The sequence below is a fragment of the Mirounga angustirostris genome, unplaced genomic scaffold, assembly GCF_029215605.1.
Source record: "Mirounga angustirostris isolate CCGP_5_RB_7025 unplaced genomic scaffold, mMirAng1.0.hap1 SCAF_9, whole genome shotgun sequence".
Classification (NCBI taxonomy): Eukaryota; Metazoa; Chordata; class Mammalia; order Carnivora; family Phocidae; genus Mirounga; species Mirounga angustirostris.
Genome location: NW_026991717.1, coordinates 50625047 through 50645529, shown reverse-complemented (window position 1 = coordinate 50645529; position 20483 = coordinate 50625047). Strand labels below are relative to the sequence as shown.

The following is a 20483-nucleotide window of genomic DNA, read 5'->3' as shown; positions in this document are numbered from 1 at the left end:
CAGGGAGACAGTATAATGCGGTATCCCCAAAACTGGGTCACCAGTGAGGAGACAAGTAATTAAATCAGTTGAAATTACAGCTGTGCTTCTGAGAATTTATGACTGGTGTAGGATTAAACTATGCATGTCTAAGGATACACTTCTCTAGCAGAACTATTAAATTCTTACTTTGATGAATTATGGTATAATTTAATTTTAGATCAAGAATTTACTATCATCTAAGATAACAAAATATAAAGTCAAGGATACTGAAGTAGTAATGCATAACAAATTGGATTTGTAGTAAATGATCAATTTTTAAGAGTACCATTATTCCTGATGTTATACTCTTTACAAAATTTTAAAAAATCACCTTTCTAAAAATATTTATAGATGGTGATTTTTCTGTTTTTTTGTTTTGTTTTGTTTTTTGTCTTGGTCCTGTAATAGTATCTCTCCTTCTCTTTGCACTATTCATTTACCACCTACTTGCCCTGCCTAAATCAGTCTTCATAAGGTCCCTACCCCTCATCCTCTAATCACCTTAAATGCTCATTTACATGAATAGAAGTTAGTTTCATAGGAGCAAAAAAGAGTTTTTTCACTGGAAAAAATTATTCTGAACTCAGCTTTATCTTCTTTGAACAGTTCAGTGCAGCCTAGCATTCTTTTTTTCCACCCCAAGTATTTTTTTTAATTCTAGTTAATTAACATAGATGGTAAAATTGGTTTTAGGTGTAGAATTTAGTGATTCATCACTTTCGTATACCACCCAGTGCTCATCACAACAGGTGCCCTCCTTAATGCCCATCACCCATTTAGCCCATTCCCTGCCCACCTCCCTCCATCAGCAGTCCTAACAGAAAATGGTTAACAAATGAGAATATTGCCTCTGTTTAGACATTTAAATGGTTGACAGCTATTAAAGTATGGGCCATGAATCAATGCCCACAATATTTAAGGACTCTTATCACTTTGCTGCTTCTTCCTAAGGTAAAGCAGATCATCCTCACAGTTGGGCAGAAATGAGCAAGTGAAGGAAGTGACTGTCAGATACGATTCTGTCTAGATCAGACAATAAATTGTGTTAAAGGTATTTGTGGCACTTTTCAGCAAGTGTAATGTAAAAATGGGAACTTCATGGCGCTTCTAAGAGATGAAGTGAATATAAGGAGTCAACTCTTAGTGTGGTCAAACGATCACAATCTGGAAAATTACAACAAAGTGAAACTGCAAGGCAGGGGCTGTTGGCTTATGAAATTGCTCTGGCAAGAACACAATTTATGAATGTCAGAAGTCTAGAATGTGGTGACCTCCAGTTATGTTTATAACTCCCAATATATAAAGCATTGTGCTGGGGTCGTTAAAATACAACCCACTTCCAGTGGGAAATAAAATTAAGGTCTCTGAAGTAGCAAGAATAACATGGGCCTTCAATGAAAGTTTTGACTAAAATTCTGCATTGCACAATCTCAGAGGAAGCATTCTCATACAATGCAGTGAGCCAATTTATGATAGCAGTGACACCTTGGGGGTGGTGATGATGGTGATGATCAAGTATGAGAGAAGATGAAGGGCAGGAGTGGAGCAGGAAAGAGAAAAGGATTAGGGGAAGGAGAGAGGGGAAGAAATTATGGAAACAGAAATATGCTCCACTGGAATTCTATAATTGACCAAATATTTGAGGGAATGGTACCCCATTAAATTAATTATCTAGATAACTGAGGTGCCCATTAAAGATACTTAAGTAATATTTTATTACAATAATTTTGATTAAGTTTTTTTCTACAAAGTAATACATACATTTCTGCCTTCTTAAAACATTCAGAACATATTTGTCTTTTCTTGAAATGGCTCAGGTCGTTATAATGAGTATCAATCCCTGATGTGGCCGTAAGGAAGATTGGCTTTGAAACAAGACTCTCTGGGTTTAAACTCAGCTCTGTAATTGTTAGTGGTATGCTTTTGAAGCAGATACTTAACATCCCTGTATTTCAGTATGCTGACTTCTAAAATGATAATAGGAGTTGCATCTCACAGATTTATTGTATGGATTAAATGAGTTAATGTGTGGAAAGCAGCTGCTTTGAATTCTAGTAGGGATGACAGATAATAATAAACACAACTAAACTATATAATGTATAAGATGGTCGTAAGAACTATGAAAATAGAAAAAAAGCAGGATGAAGGAGATTGGGAGTTCTGAAGTTGGGGTGAGGTTTGGGGGGAGAGTAGGGGCAGTATGTAGGTTGCAGTCTGCATCAGTGCAGTAGAGTGGTAAGGTTAAGTAAGTCTCATTGAGAAGAGGATATTTAAAAAATTATATATAATGGTTCTAAACTATACTATTTGAATTCTGGTGTATATTTTTTCAAAGAAAAAGTAAAATCACTTCTTGATTCTTGTGTATTATTTTTGACCCCAATATATTTATGCTTACCAGTGTTTGTCTACACAGTCAACCCAAAATGGAGCAAGAACTCTTTGTGTGATTCAAGGTCTCTAAGAGAGGAGGAGATTCTTTATGCAAGGTGAATCCATGATGAATTAGGCAAGTCCCTGGACCTTGAACACCTTGCCCTTGTCTTCCTCATGGCTCAGGGCTCCCACGCTGAAAGCAAGTGTCCCTGGGATGCTGGACACTCGTCTTCAACCTTTGTCCTCAGCCCCTCTGCCTTGTCTCATTCCATCCTGAGTGTTAGATGTACGGAGAAATAAGTGCCTGGGAAGGAATGGCTTCAGGTTGAATTGGAGGTATAGTGGGGCAAATATCCCAGAAACAACTGGGAGCCCCAATTCTGTGCTTCAATTATAAACTCTCCGAAATGCTCCAGAGAGAGTGTGTGTAGAGCCTGGCACATGTTAATATGTTTGTTTTATTAAAAGTAGGTATAAGACATAGTGTTTCCTAACTACTTGACTAGTATTTGAAACAATCTCCTGCTATTCAGTAGCTGTATTTATTTTGAATAAATTAACTTCTCTAAACCACAGTTTCCTCTTCTATAAAATAGAAAGAGTAATTTCTACTTGACAAGTTATTGTATTATAATGAATGCTTATAGTCTAGTGTACTACCTGTCACACAGTTGATATTCAACAAATTGATGAAATATTTAATATCGTTTATTTTATTAAGCAAGGAAAACGAAACTATTTCTTTTTCATCTAGCAGGATAAGTGTTAATTTTTCACATCGGTGATTTGTTGAAAATCATTTCTATCTTGGTTCTTTAAATTAGTTTTGTCACTAATTAGATGATTAATGCTCTTATCTAACAATATCATGAATAAGGATTGTGTGGCATAAAATACTTATTTTTTTATAATGAAATGAATGCTGTATCATAAATTTCTTCATGATGAGAAATTCAAACATTTATGGGACAAATCTTTTCCTTTTTAAACTACTTCATATAGCTTTATATATTTTGGCTGTATGCAGTTCAGTGCTTTATAATTACACGTGTTCATACATCATCACGTATCTCAGCAAGTTTATATGTATCTTCAAGGCCAAGAATAAACTTATTATATGTCCTCCATTTTAGAAACTGTGAAGTGTCTAATATTTTACCCTACTTACTAGCTGACAAGATAGCCTACCACATTTTCATAGATGCTGGCAGAAGACTTGAGGCCACACTAGGTCAGAGACAGGATGCTGTTACTCAAGACACAGCAGGTGGTATGAGCTTTATGTCTGCATCCATTCCCATTGTCTGTTAGGCCCCAGGTGGACAATGTAAAGGTGGACCTGGGAAGATGCAAGGTACACAGTGGATTTGCATCAGTTTTTGAGCTCAGGAAACCTAAATCTCTAAAAAGCAAACCAGCTCAAATTTTGCCCCAGAGGGAGACATTATATTTACTTTACTGGCCAGCACATGGATCTGTCCTTTATTCCAGAGGAGGACACTATCTCTGTGTGTACTCTTTGTACGTCTGTGAAGAGTTAGTCTAGAACAAAAGTTAGTGCCTCCACTCACAAGGTGTACAGAAAAGCAAGAGATCCATGAAGAATTGTCTCTCAACACTGCATGGCAGTTAGTAGTCTAGATATATATTAGGAGCTCAGTAAATGTTAAAGTGAATTAATTTGGCTAGACAATCATGAAGCCATTGCTGTAAATTACGTGACTATTTATGTGTATTCTATACTGACTTCCTGTTCAGTTGAGTTTCTGAGGAAGATATTAAGAACTGAATCATTTGTACAAAGATGATAAAAATACTAAGGGTCCATATCAACCAAATATAGAGATGAATGGGAACAGATGAGTTCAGGTAATGAAGTGACAAATTATAGGAGTTTCTTACTGGGAATATTAGCAAGAGTTGTGATTAGTGATATATTAGTAAATGTCTTACAACTGGCTCTCCATTAAAAATAACAACAAAAGGGCGCCTGGGTGGCTCAGTTGGTTAAGCGACTGCCTTCGGCTCAGGTCATGATCCCCGAGTCCTGGGATCGAGTCCCACATCGGGCTCCCCCTTCTCTGTGGGGAGCCTGCTTTTCCCTCTGCCTCTGCCTGCCACTCCCCCTGCTTGTGCTCATTCTCTCTCTGTGTCAAATAAATAAATAATATCTTTAAAAATAAATAAATAAAATAAAAATTAAAATAACAACAAAAAACCCCAAAACTAATTTGTAGTGTTTGCCTATTTTCCTGGTCTAAGTTACTCTCTCATGGCCAATTTCAAGCTATGAATGTGACATCTCTGAATATGGAATTCAGGAAAGATGTGCACAATCTGCTCTCCAGAATCATGAGACTATCTATGGTGCACCACTACTTACATTGGACAAAATGGAAGTAATAGTACCAAACGCCCGTTTCCCCAACTTCCACTGTTTGTATTAGTTTTCTCTCTACTATTTAGTAGAGACAGAGGATAAAAAGTGTAATGATAGTGAGACTTCTTGGGATATGCCATATTTGATGTAACTAGTCTTAGATGCTTTTACTAGAGAAAATAAAAGGGAATGAGTTTGCATGACAGCTGCCTAGCCTTGAAGCAAGCAGGACTCAGGTCCGGATGCAGCCTTAACTCCCATCCCCTATAACACTGTTATGAACAGTGGTAAAATTCTGTTCTTCCCTCATACATTACCCCCAGGTTATAAGTTAAGAGCCAGTTGATTACTTCTCACTGGCTTAGTCTTATGACCCATTTATTTTATATGGGGTCCTAAATGTCATTGGCTTAAATGCTTTAGCTTGCATAGGGAGCCAAAATGACCAACTTAGGATAACAGGAACTAATATATTCTGTGACTAGCACTTGGTAACTGGTAGAAGGTTGCTACCTTTGTTCTGTTATCATAGAACTTGCATTTTATAAACAAACTTGACATGTATTCTCTTTTCCTCATTTCCCATGATGAAATAATCACAATAAGGTGTAAGTAGCTAAGCTATCACTGTGCCAAAGAGCAGAGGAGAGCTCCACATGGTGGACAAATGCCTGGCAGGTGTGCACCCAAAGGAAAAATTCAGGTAGATCTTTGTATCATTTTTGTATTAATGACCATATCAGAAACATGCCCGTTTTCAAGTAACTATACTTATACACCAATGGCCAGAAGATTCTTGCCCAAATCCAGACAATCATGCAGTTATCAAAAGTCAGGTCTAATATCACCATGCATTGAGAAACTGCTGATTATCCACCTAAGGTGCTCCTCATAGCAGTCGAGCAGAATATGCAAGGTCTTTCCTCTTTCTGCTTCCCAATCAGCACAGTCAAATCGCCCAAATCTGCCTAGTTTGGTTCCTTCCCCCTCCCTTCGATTCTAATTAGATTTATGTTTGTTTGTTTTAAATACTGTGTTTAAAAAAAATGTTTCTAGAAAACTGGTTTGACGGTCTCCTAGCAGAGTTGATTACACATTAAGCTAAACATAGATGGATTTGTCTTTTTTTTATTATGTTAGGTTAATTACCATCCACTACATCATTAGTTTTTGATGTAGCATTCCATGATTCATTGTTTGCGTATAACACCCAGTGCTCCGTGCAGTACGTGCCCTCCTTAATACCCATCACCAGGCTAACCCATCCCCCACCCCTCTCCCCTCTAGAACCCTCAGTTTGTTTGTCTAAACAACTGTAATTACCTTTTGGTTGTGTGTGTGTGTTTCAAGCTCCATTTCAATGCCAGTAACCATACCTGAAATTGCAAGGCATGTTCATTAGGAACAAACAATACTTATTCTCTGTTTAACCCCTGATTGCATTGAGTCGGCAAAATGTTCCTATGTTAAGAACAGTAAGAACAACATTTTGGATTACACAAATGATGAATTGATTTGTTCTTCAATTTTCAGAGACGCATACCTGTTAGAATGATCATCTTTGTTCCAAATCCTAAGGCAGATGAAAAATCTAGAACAATTTTAAAATTCCTAATTACTCAAAATTCTAATTGTGGATGTTTATTTGCCTTTGCAAGGAGTGCCTAAAAAATAACTGAAAGGAGTTCTTCCAATCATTAATTTTCCTTTTATTTACTAAGGAATATGTTTACCAATACTAATAAATGTCAAGTCCTACACTAAATACTGGAGATTAAAAATAAATTGTATATAGTTCCTACTTTGAGGATTCCATAATGTAGGGGAAAGTCAGATAGATGGGCAAGTAATTATAATGTGCATTATAAATAAAATAAATTGAGTGTGTTGGTAGCATGGTCAAATTGGTCCTAGGCTATTCAATAAAGTTATTTAAGATCAGGAAGTTGAGTTAAAAACTTTGTAAGCTTCTGATCACTTGTACAACCCTGGGCAGTCACTCCTCTGAGTATCTTCATGGGTTGCAGAGAAATGATTTGCAGCAGATGGACAGATAAGAGAAGCCACTTCTTAACTTGCCCAGCATAACTGGTAGTTGTGCTTAAAATTTTCAGAGGTATGAAAATGTTCTCTAGTTCAATGGTATCAGAAGTCTGCCTGTCATAGGACTTGAGTTCATCCATCCAGGGAATCAGAGCACAGACAGGATTGCTGAGTGAAAGAAGTAATGAACTAGGAATCAGTGGTCAGAGAAACATTTCCTTAAAAAAATATAATTGCTATTACAATATTATATTCTATCCCTGCTTGTTTGATTCAATTGGAATCCCTTCAACACTTACCCCCTTAGTTGGCGATTCATCAAAACAGTACCTGGTACATATTTATTGTTTTTCTAATATTAGATTTTAATTCTACTTTAAAAATTCCGCAAATTCCTGAAAATAACAGGACAACCATGGGATAACATACAACCAGGGCTTGACTCAGTTGTTCTGTGACTGGGGTACTTCCCAAGATGCACATAGCATGAGTTTTCTTCTTTCTTCTTCATTCTTTATCCTTTGAGGTAAGTGGGCTTTCAAGGCGTTTCTTGGTACTGCCTATCAAAGCTCGACCCCTAGGTTGAATGTGTCTTTATTCTCAGCTAAAGTCTGGGTCATGCTTTGTGTTTCTGTTAGCATTGTAGAGGGAAACGGTAAAAAAAAAAAAAAAAAAAAAAAAAATACACAGAAAATATTGTCTAATAATAAGAGGGGCCTGGGCTATGAGGGGCAAACACCAAATAACATTAGTCTCTGCCATCAAGGACTACTAATTTTCATTAGTGATAGGAGAAGGATTGTGAAACAGTTCACAGGATTAACTATGCAGCCTATGTATAAAGAACAGTATAATTAAAAGGAATCTAAGATTTCAGCTTTGATAAATGTTAACTTCTTTGCTATTGGATATTTGATTCTATGTAATGGCATTTAAGTAAAACATATTAAGAAGCTGGTCTTTCATTAACTTATGAATCACTAGCTTAGAACTATATATAAATGGATGCAGAGAATTTCCAGAGAGAGATTACTAAGAAAATTAGCTTCAAAACAAGGAGCATTAATACACACGATGTCATATTTGCAACAGCTTTCAGCCACAGAAGCATGGTTTAGGAGTTTAAAAACTAACACTCTAAATTGAGACCCTTTGTAGCATGAATTTTAATTAAATGGAAAATTTTATCCAACAATAATGGGTGCTGAACTATGAGAAAGTTTGGGGCTGAATTTTTTATTTTCTGTCCTGTAGCCTGTCATAACGTATGAGGTTAATTTAGCTGCAGACAATGTTATGGAAGAAGAAAGGTTTTTGTTACAGGGAATTGCAAGCCCCAGGAAAGGCTATATTGCCCACTTGATAAACAATCTGTTAAGGAAATGAGCCCTAGAAGGTACACACTGTAATTCAGTTGTTAGAAGTTAGTCCCCAACACCTGACATTGTTCCCTCAATCCTAACATTGAGAAAACCTTCAGGGGAATATTTTGAGGACTGCGTTTTACATTTTCACTTCTGCAGCTCATTGTAATAAAACCTAGGACCATTTGGTTGTTTTTGCTATGAAAAAAATATTTTTGATCACTGGAAGTACAAAATGTCACACCAGGATAGTAAATCCTTCACATCCCCTTTATCTCTTTAAAAAGTTAAAAATGGCATTAGCTTAAAAAAATAATGTAAAGTTAAATAATGAGGTAGTCAGCACTTCTGAAACCTTGTTTCAAAGGAACAAGGGTTTGAAAGAAAGAGCCTGCTTAAAGTGTTAAAAAGCATTATGGAGCATTAAGAGGTCAAATGCCTAGGAAAGGAGAAAGTAATTTAGTGGAATAAAAAGCCTGTCCTTGATAATGTGGCCATTTGCACTTTAAATTATTATAGTGGTTTGAATTGGGAATTCTACCAGAGTTCATAAAGCAGAATGAAGGGGTTGAAAAAGAAAACGGTGAAACCACTTCAGTCAAGACCCTCGTTAAGGAACCCATTAAAGAACCTAGGGTTACTTCAACAATCTTTTTAGACCATCTGTCTCCTTTACCCGTCCTCTAATCCATCATGAGCAGCACTGCCAGACTGGTCTTCTTCCAGCATCCTTTGGTCAAGTTAGTCTCATGGGCACGAACTACAGGAAGGTGGAAGCAGCAGTTTGTTCAAGATGAATGGAAGACGGGAAAGAATGGAGATGGGGAGATTGGTCATCACAAAGTCCATGAGAAGAATTCCCAGCCTAACAATCAGACTTATGACCAAATTGTGGTGATCCAAATCTAAAGGAAGGTACAATTGAGAAGAGGATGTGAGGATGACAGGAGAGAAATAGAGATGAGAAAGAAGATGCACAAATCTTGATGCCTCTTGGATATTAGAAGCAGAGAAGGAAGGATTGCAGTGATGATCTGGAGCCCCGAGTATTTCTGGCTTGCTGCCAATCAGCTGGGTATCTCATACAAGCATTTACATTCTTTGCAGCTCAGTTTCAATATCCTTAAAATACAAGAATGTGGGAACATGTCATTTCTTAGGTCGCTTGAATCTTACATCTTGGATTAGCTGTTATTTAGGATTTTAAACCTCTGCGACTGGCCAAATGATAGTATTAAAAACAGTGAAATCAGAAAGAGACATGAAAAAAATATTTGCAGAGAAAATAATTGTTCCTATAATGGATGTCTTGGCTTAAAAATGCTGATAGGTTTGTGGAAATACTCAAGAACATTTAAAAACGATTTATTGATACCCACTGTGTTCCAGGCACTCAGTAGAATAAACATGCCTCTTGCCTGCTTCAGTGGAATCACTCTGTGTACAAATTTACTGCCTGAATTAGAGAAAGAGCAAAAGAGGGAAAGCAAGCCAGTGAAAGAAAAAGCGCTTAAAAATTACAGGCAATTCAACATGCCAGTTCACTGTTTTATTAATACATGCCAGAGAGGGCGAGAGATGGAAGATATGAATATTCTGTACCCTGTTTAAGTCTCATTTTCCCCTTCTCAGATGTTAACAGTATTGTCCCAGGGTACAAAATTGTATATATTTGTCATACAACCATGTCCTCTAAACTCAAGCCAGTTATTTCCTCTCTTGCTCAACCAAAGAATTCGTGATCACTCCAAGGCAAGAGGAAATATGGCTGCAGTGGTTTTATGGACAGAGAGCATGTGGGGGTGTCTAACATAGTTGCTGCCAAAGAGTCCATCAAGGGTAGTCTGGAGGACTCTATGTGATTTCCAATAAAGACAAACATTCTACTTTATGGCCACAGTTAAGAGAATCCAGGAGATAAGAGAATATGGAGGAGTCTGGAATAATTAGTACTGAGGAGGAGCTTTATGCTTTGAGTTTTATTTCCATTTTGAGACAAGGCTTATAAAGTTGAGAAGATAAAAACAGTGTTTTTCAAAGATTAGAATTAACAGGAAAAAAATGAACTTGGTTGGGGCATCTGTGAGACCCTTGTCTGACAGGAAGCTAAATAGCTGGGACCAGGATTGTAGATAAGCGTGAAACAAGAAATAATCTCAGCCAACATGCATCATCATCAGAGCTGAGGTGCTAAGCAGAACGAGATTGGCAGAGGAAAGAAGTCTAGACCAAAACTGAGTCCAAAGAGAAAGTTAATAGAGCTCAGAGTACAGCGTAGAGTATAATCACAACTTTGGCTTTCTGCCCTTCTTTTTCTTTAATTCTTCAAGTAGATAGCTACCTATAATTTCCTGTCTACAGAAACTGTGCTACAAATCTATTCTTTAGTTTGGAGGAATATAAATTGCCCCAGGGCAGCAGTGAGGCAGGATATATTTGATCAACTTCAATAATGTCCCTGCCTACACAAGTCTATAATAAATTAATTACTACCAATAATATATCACCTACCTAAATATATTATCTCAATTCTCCCCAAAATGCTACAGGGACAGTCATTATTCCATTTTCCATATAAGATAACTGAGATCATAAAGGTTAAGAAGTATTTACTTGTCTAGTAACAAGGCTCTTCCTCCGGTGACAAAGCCCTTGCCTGCTAACTCACTTCAGTGTGAGGTCATTGACTTTCTCCCTGGTCCTCAGGCTTTGGTCTTGCTCTTTCCAGGTACTGTTTCAAAGATAAGAATCTTAATTTTTTATTTTATTTATTATTTATTTATTTATTTTTAAGATTTTATTTATTTGACAGAGAGACAGCGAGAGAGGAACACAGGCAGGGGGAGTGGGAGAGGAAGAGGCAGACTTCCCACCGAGCAGGGAGCCCGATGCGGGGCTCCATCCCAGGACCCTGGGACCATGACCTGAGCCGAAGGCAGACGCTTAACAACTGAGCCACTCAGCCACGCACACAAAATAGAATATCATCTAGGCCTAAAAAAGAATGAAATCTCACCATTTGCAACAACATGGGTGGAGCTAGAGAGTACAATAAGTGAAATCAGCCAGTCAAAGAAAGACAGATACCATATGATCTCACTAATAGGTGGAATTTAAGAAACTAAACAAACAGAGAAAAAATAAAAGGGGCGGGGGGAGACAAGCCAAAAACAACCGGAGTCCTAGTTATAGAGAACAAACTGTGGTTACCAGAGAGGAGGTGGGTGGGGGGGATGGGTGAAATAGGTGAAGGTAATTAAGAGTGCATTTATCATAATAAGCACTGAATAATGTATGGAATTCGAATTACTGTATTGTACACCTGAAACTAATATAACACTGTACGTTAACTACACTGGAATTGAAATTTTAAATAAAAGCATTTCTGGGCGCCTGGGTGGCTCAGTTGGTTAAGCCACTGCCTTCGGCTCAGGTCATGATCCTGGAGTCCCGGGATCGAGTCCCACATTGGGCTCCCTGCTCGGCGGGGAGTCTGCTTCTCCCTCTGACCCTCCCCCTTCTCGTGCTCTCTCTCTCTATCTCATTCTCTCTCTCAAATAAATAAATAAAATCTTTAAAAAAAAAAAACATTTCTGCTACAGTTCAACTAAAAAGCATGCTATCCTCTGTTAGTAACAAATATTTGCTTTGACTGCACACAGCTGCTGATAAGCCCATCTAAGGCCTGGAGTCATGATTTCCCCTCCCCTCCTCTGCTCATTACCCAGCTCCTCCCACTGTGAATCCCTGAGGGTGAGCTCATAGAGAAGTGCAGTTAATTGAGATGGGGAGGAGGTACCTTAAAAGTTACATTCAAATTTTATTTAAGAGAGGTGTGAGCCTGTGCCACCAAGGAGGCCAGGACCAGTAGAGGAAATAATGGAGAAAACAGACAAGGGAGGGAATAGTGTGAGGTCTCTGGGGGTCTACAGAGGCATCCTGGACAGCTGGAAGAAGAACGTAGAGGGAGAACTCAGAGGAGACGGGAGGGGCGGTCGTATCTCGCTGGGATGGAAAGGGATTTGTTCCCTATCTTGGAAGCAATAAGGGATGTTGAATATGAAAAAAATATCTTTAGATTTGTATTCTGGAAAAGAACTGTTGGCAATTAAAAAAAAAAAAAATGAGCTGGCCAAAAAAAAAAAATCTAAGAGATGAGCTAAAAATAGTAAGGCCTGGAATATAGCACTATCTGTGTGGGGGTTCAGGAGGGAGATGCCAAAAGTACTATATTTTATCAATTCTACAACATACATTTTTATGCATTATAAAATATCAAGATGCATCCAATCGATGGAATCTTAAAAACATTGGTAACCAAGCAGCAATTACAAGAGTTTCATTGTCTGTACATTTATAAACTTAGCTAAAACTGTCCTGGGAAAGTGTTGTAATTTTGTTGTTATTGCTGATGGTATGGGCTGGATAATTGCATTTTCTTAATGTTTTAGTCCAGAGAAAAATTAGGATGATTTGAGGAATAAGAGACCTGTCTATCTCCTTTGAAGCTGTCGGTGAGATTGAGAGCCTACCAACATCAGTATCTGCAGCAGAGTTGCCCACTTCTTGGAATAAAAGGAACAATAATGAAGTGCAATTTTATAAAATGCTACATTACCATTGCTCTTGATGGCTTAAAAGACCATAATTTGGACAAAGACCAAGACATTGACAATTCTGTATTGAAGAGTAATTCTAAAAAGCTGGACTCTGAATGAGAAACTTAAGGAATAACAATTTATTTTGTTTACATTTTTATTTTCATGTATTGAAAAATGATTGAAAATATGACACATCTATGCTATAGATGAAGTCAGTTTAAGAGGGGGTCCTTTGAATAAATACACAATTTAAATTCTACTTGCTAAGAAGGCACAGTGTCAGAGATTAATTTGATTTTCCCCCTAACACATAAATATATAATTCTATATCTTATGACAGATGGTGTGTTGATTGTGATGAAATATAGAATAAAAAAATCTTTAGGAATTGGTGATTAATTGGATGTGGGGAGTGAATTATCCAATTACGCAGACACAAATAACTCATTCAGTGTTGACAATAATAAAAATAAAAAGGTGAAAAAAGAATATTCTGAATAACGTATCCTAATAAGGTGCAGGTGAATAATTAAAGTTTATAATGTTCATCAGGAAAATTGTTAAAATGTATGTAAAATATATGACATTAAGCAAAACCAAAATAAATTACTGTATGTTTACCGTTAAGTAACTAAATAAATACAAAGAAATGTTTTTTAAAAGTCTGAAAGAAGACAGCTGTATTACAGGAGAGGGACTTAGAATGATTCATTATTAATCTTTTACATTGCCTTAGTGTTCCATAATGCTAAAAAAGATTAATTACATAGCCCTGCTCAATAATTGTCTTGGAAACACAGAAATAAACAGAAACACTGCGATCTGGTTTTTTTAGGCTTATAGTCTTCAATTAATTTAACAACTCCTTTGCATATAAACAGAGTCTACTAATTTTCTGATTTCTAATGGATATTAGGTAGTCTATGAATATTGCCAATTAACCATCAACCGCCCACATACGGAAACAGCATATCTTTATCCCATAATCAGAAAGTACTACCTTTGGAAAATCTGTTTGATAGTTTCTACATGATACTCTTGGTGCCTTCTCAGAGTTCTTTTGCAATCAATATATATTCAGTATATTATCAGATAATTATTAATATATATTAAAATCAGCTCTTACCCCTTCTACCTTAGACATCAGATTGTTTAACAGTTACAGAATATATACCCTTTAGATAATGTGTATTGTGTTCTGTAACAAGATGGTTAACTGAATCTGAGTCAAAGTATACAGCAATATACTCTCATATCTCCAATTTTATTAAACTCAGTAAACTCCTTTTAATTATGCAAAGAACTAAGAAATAAAACTATGAAAAATATGAACTATGTAATATAAAACAAATAATGAATTAGAAGACATCACAATTTATGAAATTTTATCTTTTGTCATTTTTAAAATTTTATCATTTATTTTTATTTTTTTAAAGATTTTATTTATTTATTTGACAGAGGGAGACACAGCAAGAGCAGGAACACAAGCAGGGTGAGTGGGAGAGGGAGAAGCAGGCTTCCCGCTGAGCAGGGAGCCCGATGTGGGCTTGATCCCAGGACCCTGGGATCATGACCTGAGCCGAAGGCAGACGTTTAACTGACTGAGCCACCCAGGCGCCCCTATTTATTTATTTTAAATAGGCTCCATGCCCAGCATGGAGCCAAACATGGGACTTGAACTCACAGCCCTGAGATCAAGAGTCAGATGCTTAACTGACTGAGCCACTAAGGCACCCCCATTGTGTCAATTTTATGTGATGATTTACTTTCCAGGTATTTCCATAGATCTGATGTTTTCATCCCATTTGTAATGCCTACAACATAAAAGATTCATTTTTCTTAGGGAGAACTCTTAAATAGTTGAAGAGGGGCTGTTTGGGGAGGATTGGGACTATTTTATACAGTGATACAGCGTTTCTGATATGAAGATAATACTGTCTTGGAATACAGTGAAAGCATTTCCAAATAATGGTAACAACTCTAGACCAACTGGAATAGATATTTTATATCTTCCTAAAAAAGGAAAAATGTATGCACGTGTGCATGTGTGTATATATATGTATAAGGAACGTGGGGTTTTGGAGTTTCTTGTCTGCTATTGCCTGTCTTGATGACTCTCCCTGAGCTCTTCATCATTGAGCCTAGCTAGTTTCTTCTAGATTTTAACTGATCTCCCTGAACTTGATCTTGCCTAGAAAGTCAATGATTTATTTATATATTGATACTTCTGGTCTTCACCATTTTTATTTTTTTTAAGATTTTATTTATTTATTTGAGAGAGAGAAAGTGAGTGAGAAGACAGAGCATGAGAATGGGGAGGGTCAGAGGGAGAAGCATACTTCCTCCCGAGCAGGGAGCCCGACGCGGGAATCGATCCCAGGACCCGGGGACCATGACCTGAGCCGAAGGCAGTGGCTTAACCAACTGAGCCACCCAGGTGCCCCTTCACCATTTTTAATTTAATCTCTCCCAGATGTCACTTGGTTAGGAACACTTTCAATAAATATTACAAAAATTTTTTACATCTGTTATAGACCTTTATAGTATTTACCAAGTGCTTCTCCACTCTTGAGGTAAGGCCATTAGGGAAACCTTTCTTTTCTAAGACTCAGATTTGCAATAAAAGTTTTGCTATTGCTGAATAAGCAAATGAAAGCACATGTTTATACGTAGTAATAATGGAAAGCTAAAACTATAAGGAAACACAATGTGATTTTTAAGGCTGTAAAGATTAAGCGAACACTTTTATTGCATTGCAGTTTTACAAATGACAAAATACGGGTTTGATGAAATTAATGACAAACTCAGGACAGATAAATTTTGGATCCATGTCTTCTAACTTGGGCTCATTATTCTATAATGCTCAGGTTTGGCCTGCGTCCTTGGCCTTCTCTGTTCTGATGAGACAAGCAAAGGAATAAAGTGTAAGACCCAAGAAAATGTGTGTGTAACTGATTCCTGAATTTGTGTGTATATGCTCAAAATTTTAGGTGTTCTTAAGAATTTGAATTAAGTTCTGTCCGAAGGAAAACAAAGAAGTCATTAGTGAGAGAAAGAAAACACACCACCCATCTATATGTTACATTTTGTAGTTTATAAATCACTTTATCAACCATTATAACAATTGGATGTGTTTCTTTAGTTATTAAAGTCACATTATTTAGCAGAACATTTCAAAACAATTGAAGGCAGCTAGTTAGTATGACTGCCATGTAATGTGGTGGAAAGACATTTATTAATTACACTTTATGTCATTAAGTCTCTTCACAAGGGGTAGAAAATAAAAACCACTTGGAATCAGAGCCTTATATTGAAGCAAATGTAACTCAAAAGATCCTTCTAGAAACCCATTTCCATAACCCTTTTCCCATGAATGTGATGTTTGGGATGTGGCAGAGTCAAGCATGAACTGGTAGGGAGAATGGAAGAATATGGAGAGAGAATAGGAGGGAAGCAAGAAGTTACACTGTTGGAGTAGTTGGTTCACATTCTGAAGATGGGTGTTGAAAAGAAGAATTCTTTGCCCCTTTCCCCTACTTGATGTTGCCATTTCTTGCAGTTGATAAGAGAGTACTGCTAATGATTGTTTTTTGTGATCTCAATCTTGATATTTGTCATTGTGACTACCACAGTCATTGGCCTAGAGAATGTCAGTTGGCATTATTCTGGGCAATGATGGAAACTGTATGAACTCTTGTAGAGTCAGTGGTGGACAGGATCTCAAGTGTCATCTGCCCCACACATATTGCCACCCATATATCTTCCCTCTTGTTGTTTCTCCTTTTGCTGTTCTTTCTTTCATCTGTCTTGATTTCTGCCCCACTGTCACTCTTTTCCTGTGTTCTATGATCTAACCTAAAGATAACTTTTTGTTGAAATTCATAAACTTAAGTATGATTCGTTCAACATTGACATCCTTCTTACTCATGTGCCGTGGTTTTAATATTTCACATTTATTACTGGATTTGATCTTTACTTTCAAACATACAAGTTATAACATTACTATTTATTATCATTCTATCCTTATTAATATTTTACTTCTATTATTTCACATGAGTTGTATGATAATTTAATGAATTCAAAATCATTGAGCTAGTGATTGATGCAACTAGAAGTATTAAGAGTTAAGACCATGGCTATTAAGAAAAATTCAATAATGCAAAACTCTCCCTTTATTAAGCGAAGCAGCAGGAGCATTTTCTCTGCATCAGAGAAAAACTGGACTGTGAGATGCTGATAACATATTTTCGGCTGTTGTGGCCTGTTCCAGTAGCCGAGGTGCCTACCTAATACCCCGACCTTTCAATTGTGTGTTCCTGGTGAAAAAAGTTGACTTTAAGCTAGAGTTAAGCAGGAGTTCTGTAGGTCAAGTGAGCATAGGCAAAGCTGTCATCAGTGACTTGAACACATTTTTGGTTGTATAAAATTACTAGCTTAGATGCAGCAAAAATCAAATTCAATGTATTAAACTCATTTTAATAAACAAAAATGAATATATTTTAAGATTATTTTAAATTGCAAAACTGGCAATGCTTAGTAGAAAAACATTGACTGTTACCAAATTTATAACATAGCGAGAATCTTCCCTTTTTCTTCCACCCAGTATCACTCGGCAAACGTAACTCTAGTTATCAATTTAATGAATATCTTTCTAGATATTTTCTGTACATGTATAAACACAAAAACATGGTATAATATTAAACTTACTAATATGCAAACTTGCTTTTTTCACTTAACATACTGTGAGTATTTTTCATTTATACACATATATATTTAACTCATTCACTTTATTATGTCCTTCTCATTGATTAATATAATTCATTCAATAAATACTTAGGTTACCCAACTTTTATTGCTATTATAAAAAGAAATGTCACAGTGAATATTCTTGTACAACAAATTAATTTAATCTCTTGTTGGCATTTTTCCATGGGATATGATTCAGGTAAGTGAAAATTCTGGTATAAGGGTTATCACAAATATTTTACATGCAGCTATGGCTCTTTGAGATACCACTTTGGGGTTTAATCTGTGAAGATGTAACACATTAAAAAAGAATGATAGTTTTACAAATACAGGTAATTGTTTTACCATTGAGGACCAAACTTACACCTTACACTGACCATGGTTTGATTCTATTTCTTCCTGGAGACACAAAGTTTCATATAACTAACAATTTTTTTTTTAATCTTCTCTGTGATATTGACAGAAAAACTGTGTGTCAAATCAAGCCAGGCATATTTTAAAGTTTCAATGTATATAGAACTATCCAAGAATACAAGTGATCACTTTGGTAGCTAGACTCTTTCTCCTTCTCCCTGGGTGAAGTCTTAGAGGCTTGGATCGTTCTTGTTTTGTGAACCAGTTGAAAAGCATGGTATACATTTCATCTTTTTTCACAGCCTTTTTACCATGAACAGGGGATTTTTTTCCTTAAAGGAAGTCCGGTTCCCATTGAAATCATTCCTGTTTTTCCTTTCAGGGCTGGGCGAGGACTTTATGGCATTGACAGTATGCCAGATCTCCGCAGGAGAAAAACTTTGCCTATTGTACGAGATGTGGTAAGCCACTCCTGTTGAATTCTCTTTGATTGCATGTGTCCCTGTTTTTTTCATTAGCTGTCATTTTGGCCTTCTCATTAAGTGCCTTGCCTGTATTTCATAGAATAAAATATATAAGATGCTGGATTCTACCAAGTATTGCATTTATCATTTCTTTAAAATCTTTTAGGTGATGAAAGAACTCTAATCCTTTGACAGCTTTTTTTTTTTTTAAGCTTTCCTTCTCCCCCCCCCCCCCCCATGTGGGGCTTGAACTTATGACCCCAAGATCAAGAGTTGCATGCTCTACCTACGGAGCCAGACAGATGCCACTTGACAGATTTTTATATTGGTTGAAATTACAAACTGAGTTAAAATGGCACTATAATTGAGCAAAAAGTCACACAGCATGCCAAGTGAGCTGCTGCAGCTGGGCTTTGATATATACAATGTTGCAAATAACCACAAGTTTAAAGCACACTTTGAGTCTTGATTTGAACTTCCTCCCCTTAACCCAATGAATTTTTCTACTTTAAAAAGCAGCAGATAATATTAACCAATTCTTTATTTTATTAAGATCTAATCACGTTAATAAGTGATTCCACTATCTGAGGAAATCTATGGCTCCCAAGTTATTAAAACCTTTAAGAAGCCTGAACATAACTTTCAATAACTCAGACTCTCTTTTTTTTTTTTTTTAAAGATTTTATTTATTTATTTGAGAGAGAGAGAATGAGAGACAGAGAGCATGAGAGGGAGGAGGGTCAGAGGGAGAAGCAGACTTCTTGCCGAGCAGGGAGCCCGATGCGGGACTCGATCCCGGGACTCCAGGATCATGACCTGAGCCGAAGGCAGTCGCTTAACCAACTGAGCCACCCAGGCGCCCTAACTCAGACTCTCTTATAACAAAATATGCTGGGGACCACCTGAAGATGCAAAGAATTGATAATGGCGTGCATTAGATTCTAAAACAAATAGCCTACCAGCATGTTTTATATTATCTCAATTGTCTTCACATTTTTTTTTTTATGGAAGCATATTCTTAGTAGTTTATGACCTAAAAATATGTTTTATCCAAGGGAAATAGAAATTTCCCTTTTTGCAACAATGCACACAATTTCTCATAATCAGCAATTTTTAATTTTACTATGAAAGCCATCATCTGAAAACCATCACTTTGGCTTTAAATTAGGAAAGATAAAACCTTGATTGGAAGGATGTTGTACTGAAAAGTATGACGTGTCTGTACAGCTCATATTTCTGCCATTATAGTGTGGACATTATTTAAAGTGTTAAGTTTATTTTAACATCATTATACTCTCTGCTCACATTTCTTATTTCTAATTATTTACGCTTTGTTTCCTCTGACACTTGGAATCTTCAGGCTATGGTAAGTGATTTTCAATTTAATATTTTCCATACTTCTTAATATACACTGCACTTATTCTTGAGATAAAAGAGGGCAAGATGGGGAAATAAAAAGAGACACAGGAATAAGAAATTTAAGTTCTCCAAGAAAGCCTCTAGTTCAATTCTGAAAGATAAACCAAATTATATATATGACAGTTGTCAATATAGACTAAACTAGAATACAGACATAATTTTAAGGATAATAGTTGTCAGAGTTGGAAGATCATCTTGGGTAAGTCCTTGGAGGTAAGCCCTCTATAGTTTATACAGTAGGGGTGGAGATGGGTGGACAGTGACTTCCTCACCCAGCATTGTGCTGAACTTTTATCTGAGTTTATGGCTTTGTAGCTCCAAGGAGGTAGATTTAAGACCAGGTACAGAATTCCACTATGACTTCCTTTTGATCCTAATTGGATGACATACTGAAAATTCCCATGTAAAACTTCTGATTTCCAAAAGTCTTGACAGCACTGCTGAGTGCATTATATCACACAGATTTCAAGGAGGAGCATTATAATGGTTCTATTTTATGGTGGGGAAACTAAAGGGACTTGACTTTTAATTAAAATCACTGAAGTTGGCAGCATTGCATTAAGAAAACCAGTCTGGGTATAATGGTTTTCAGTTGATAAAATGAACACTTAGAAAAAATATCCTGGTTAGATATGAAAGAATATTCTGGGGGAACTGTGAACAATTCAAGGATCCTCTAACCTTAATTGTGCTTCATGGCCATCACACAGATCAT

At 36.6% G+C, this 20483-nt stretch overlaps 1 protein-coding gene across 2 annotated transcripts in view; it reads left to right on the top strand.

The window, feature by feature from the left end:
* UNC13C (unc-13 homolog C) overlaps positions 1-20483 on the top strand; it is a 564880-nt gene that overhangs the window by 182029 nt on the left and 362368 nt on the right. The window contains exons 5-6 of one of the 2 annotated variants that reach the window (XM_064570458.1): positions 18268-18346; positions 19710-19715. In XM_064570458.1, coding sequence (XP_064426528.1) covers positions 18268-18346; positions 19710-19715 — 85 coding nt within the window. The remainder of the gene's footprint in view (positions 1-18267; positions 18347-19709; positions 19716-20483) is intronic. The other variant, XM_045900049.2, reaches the window with a different exon arrangement.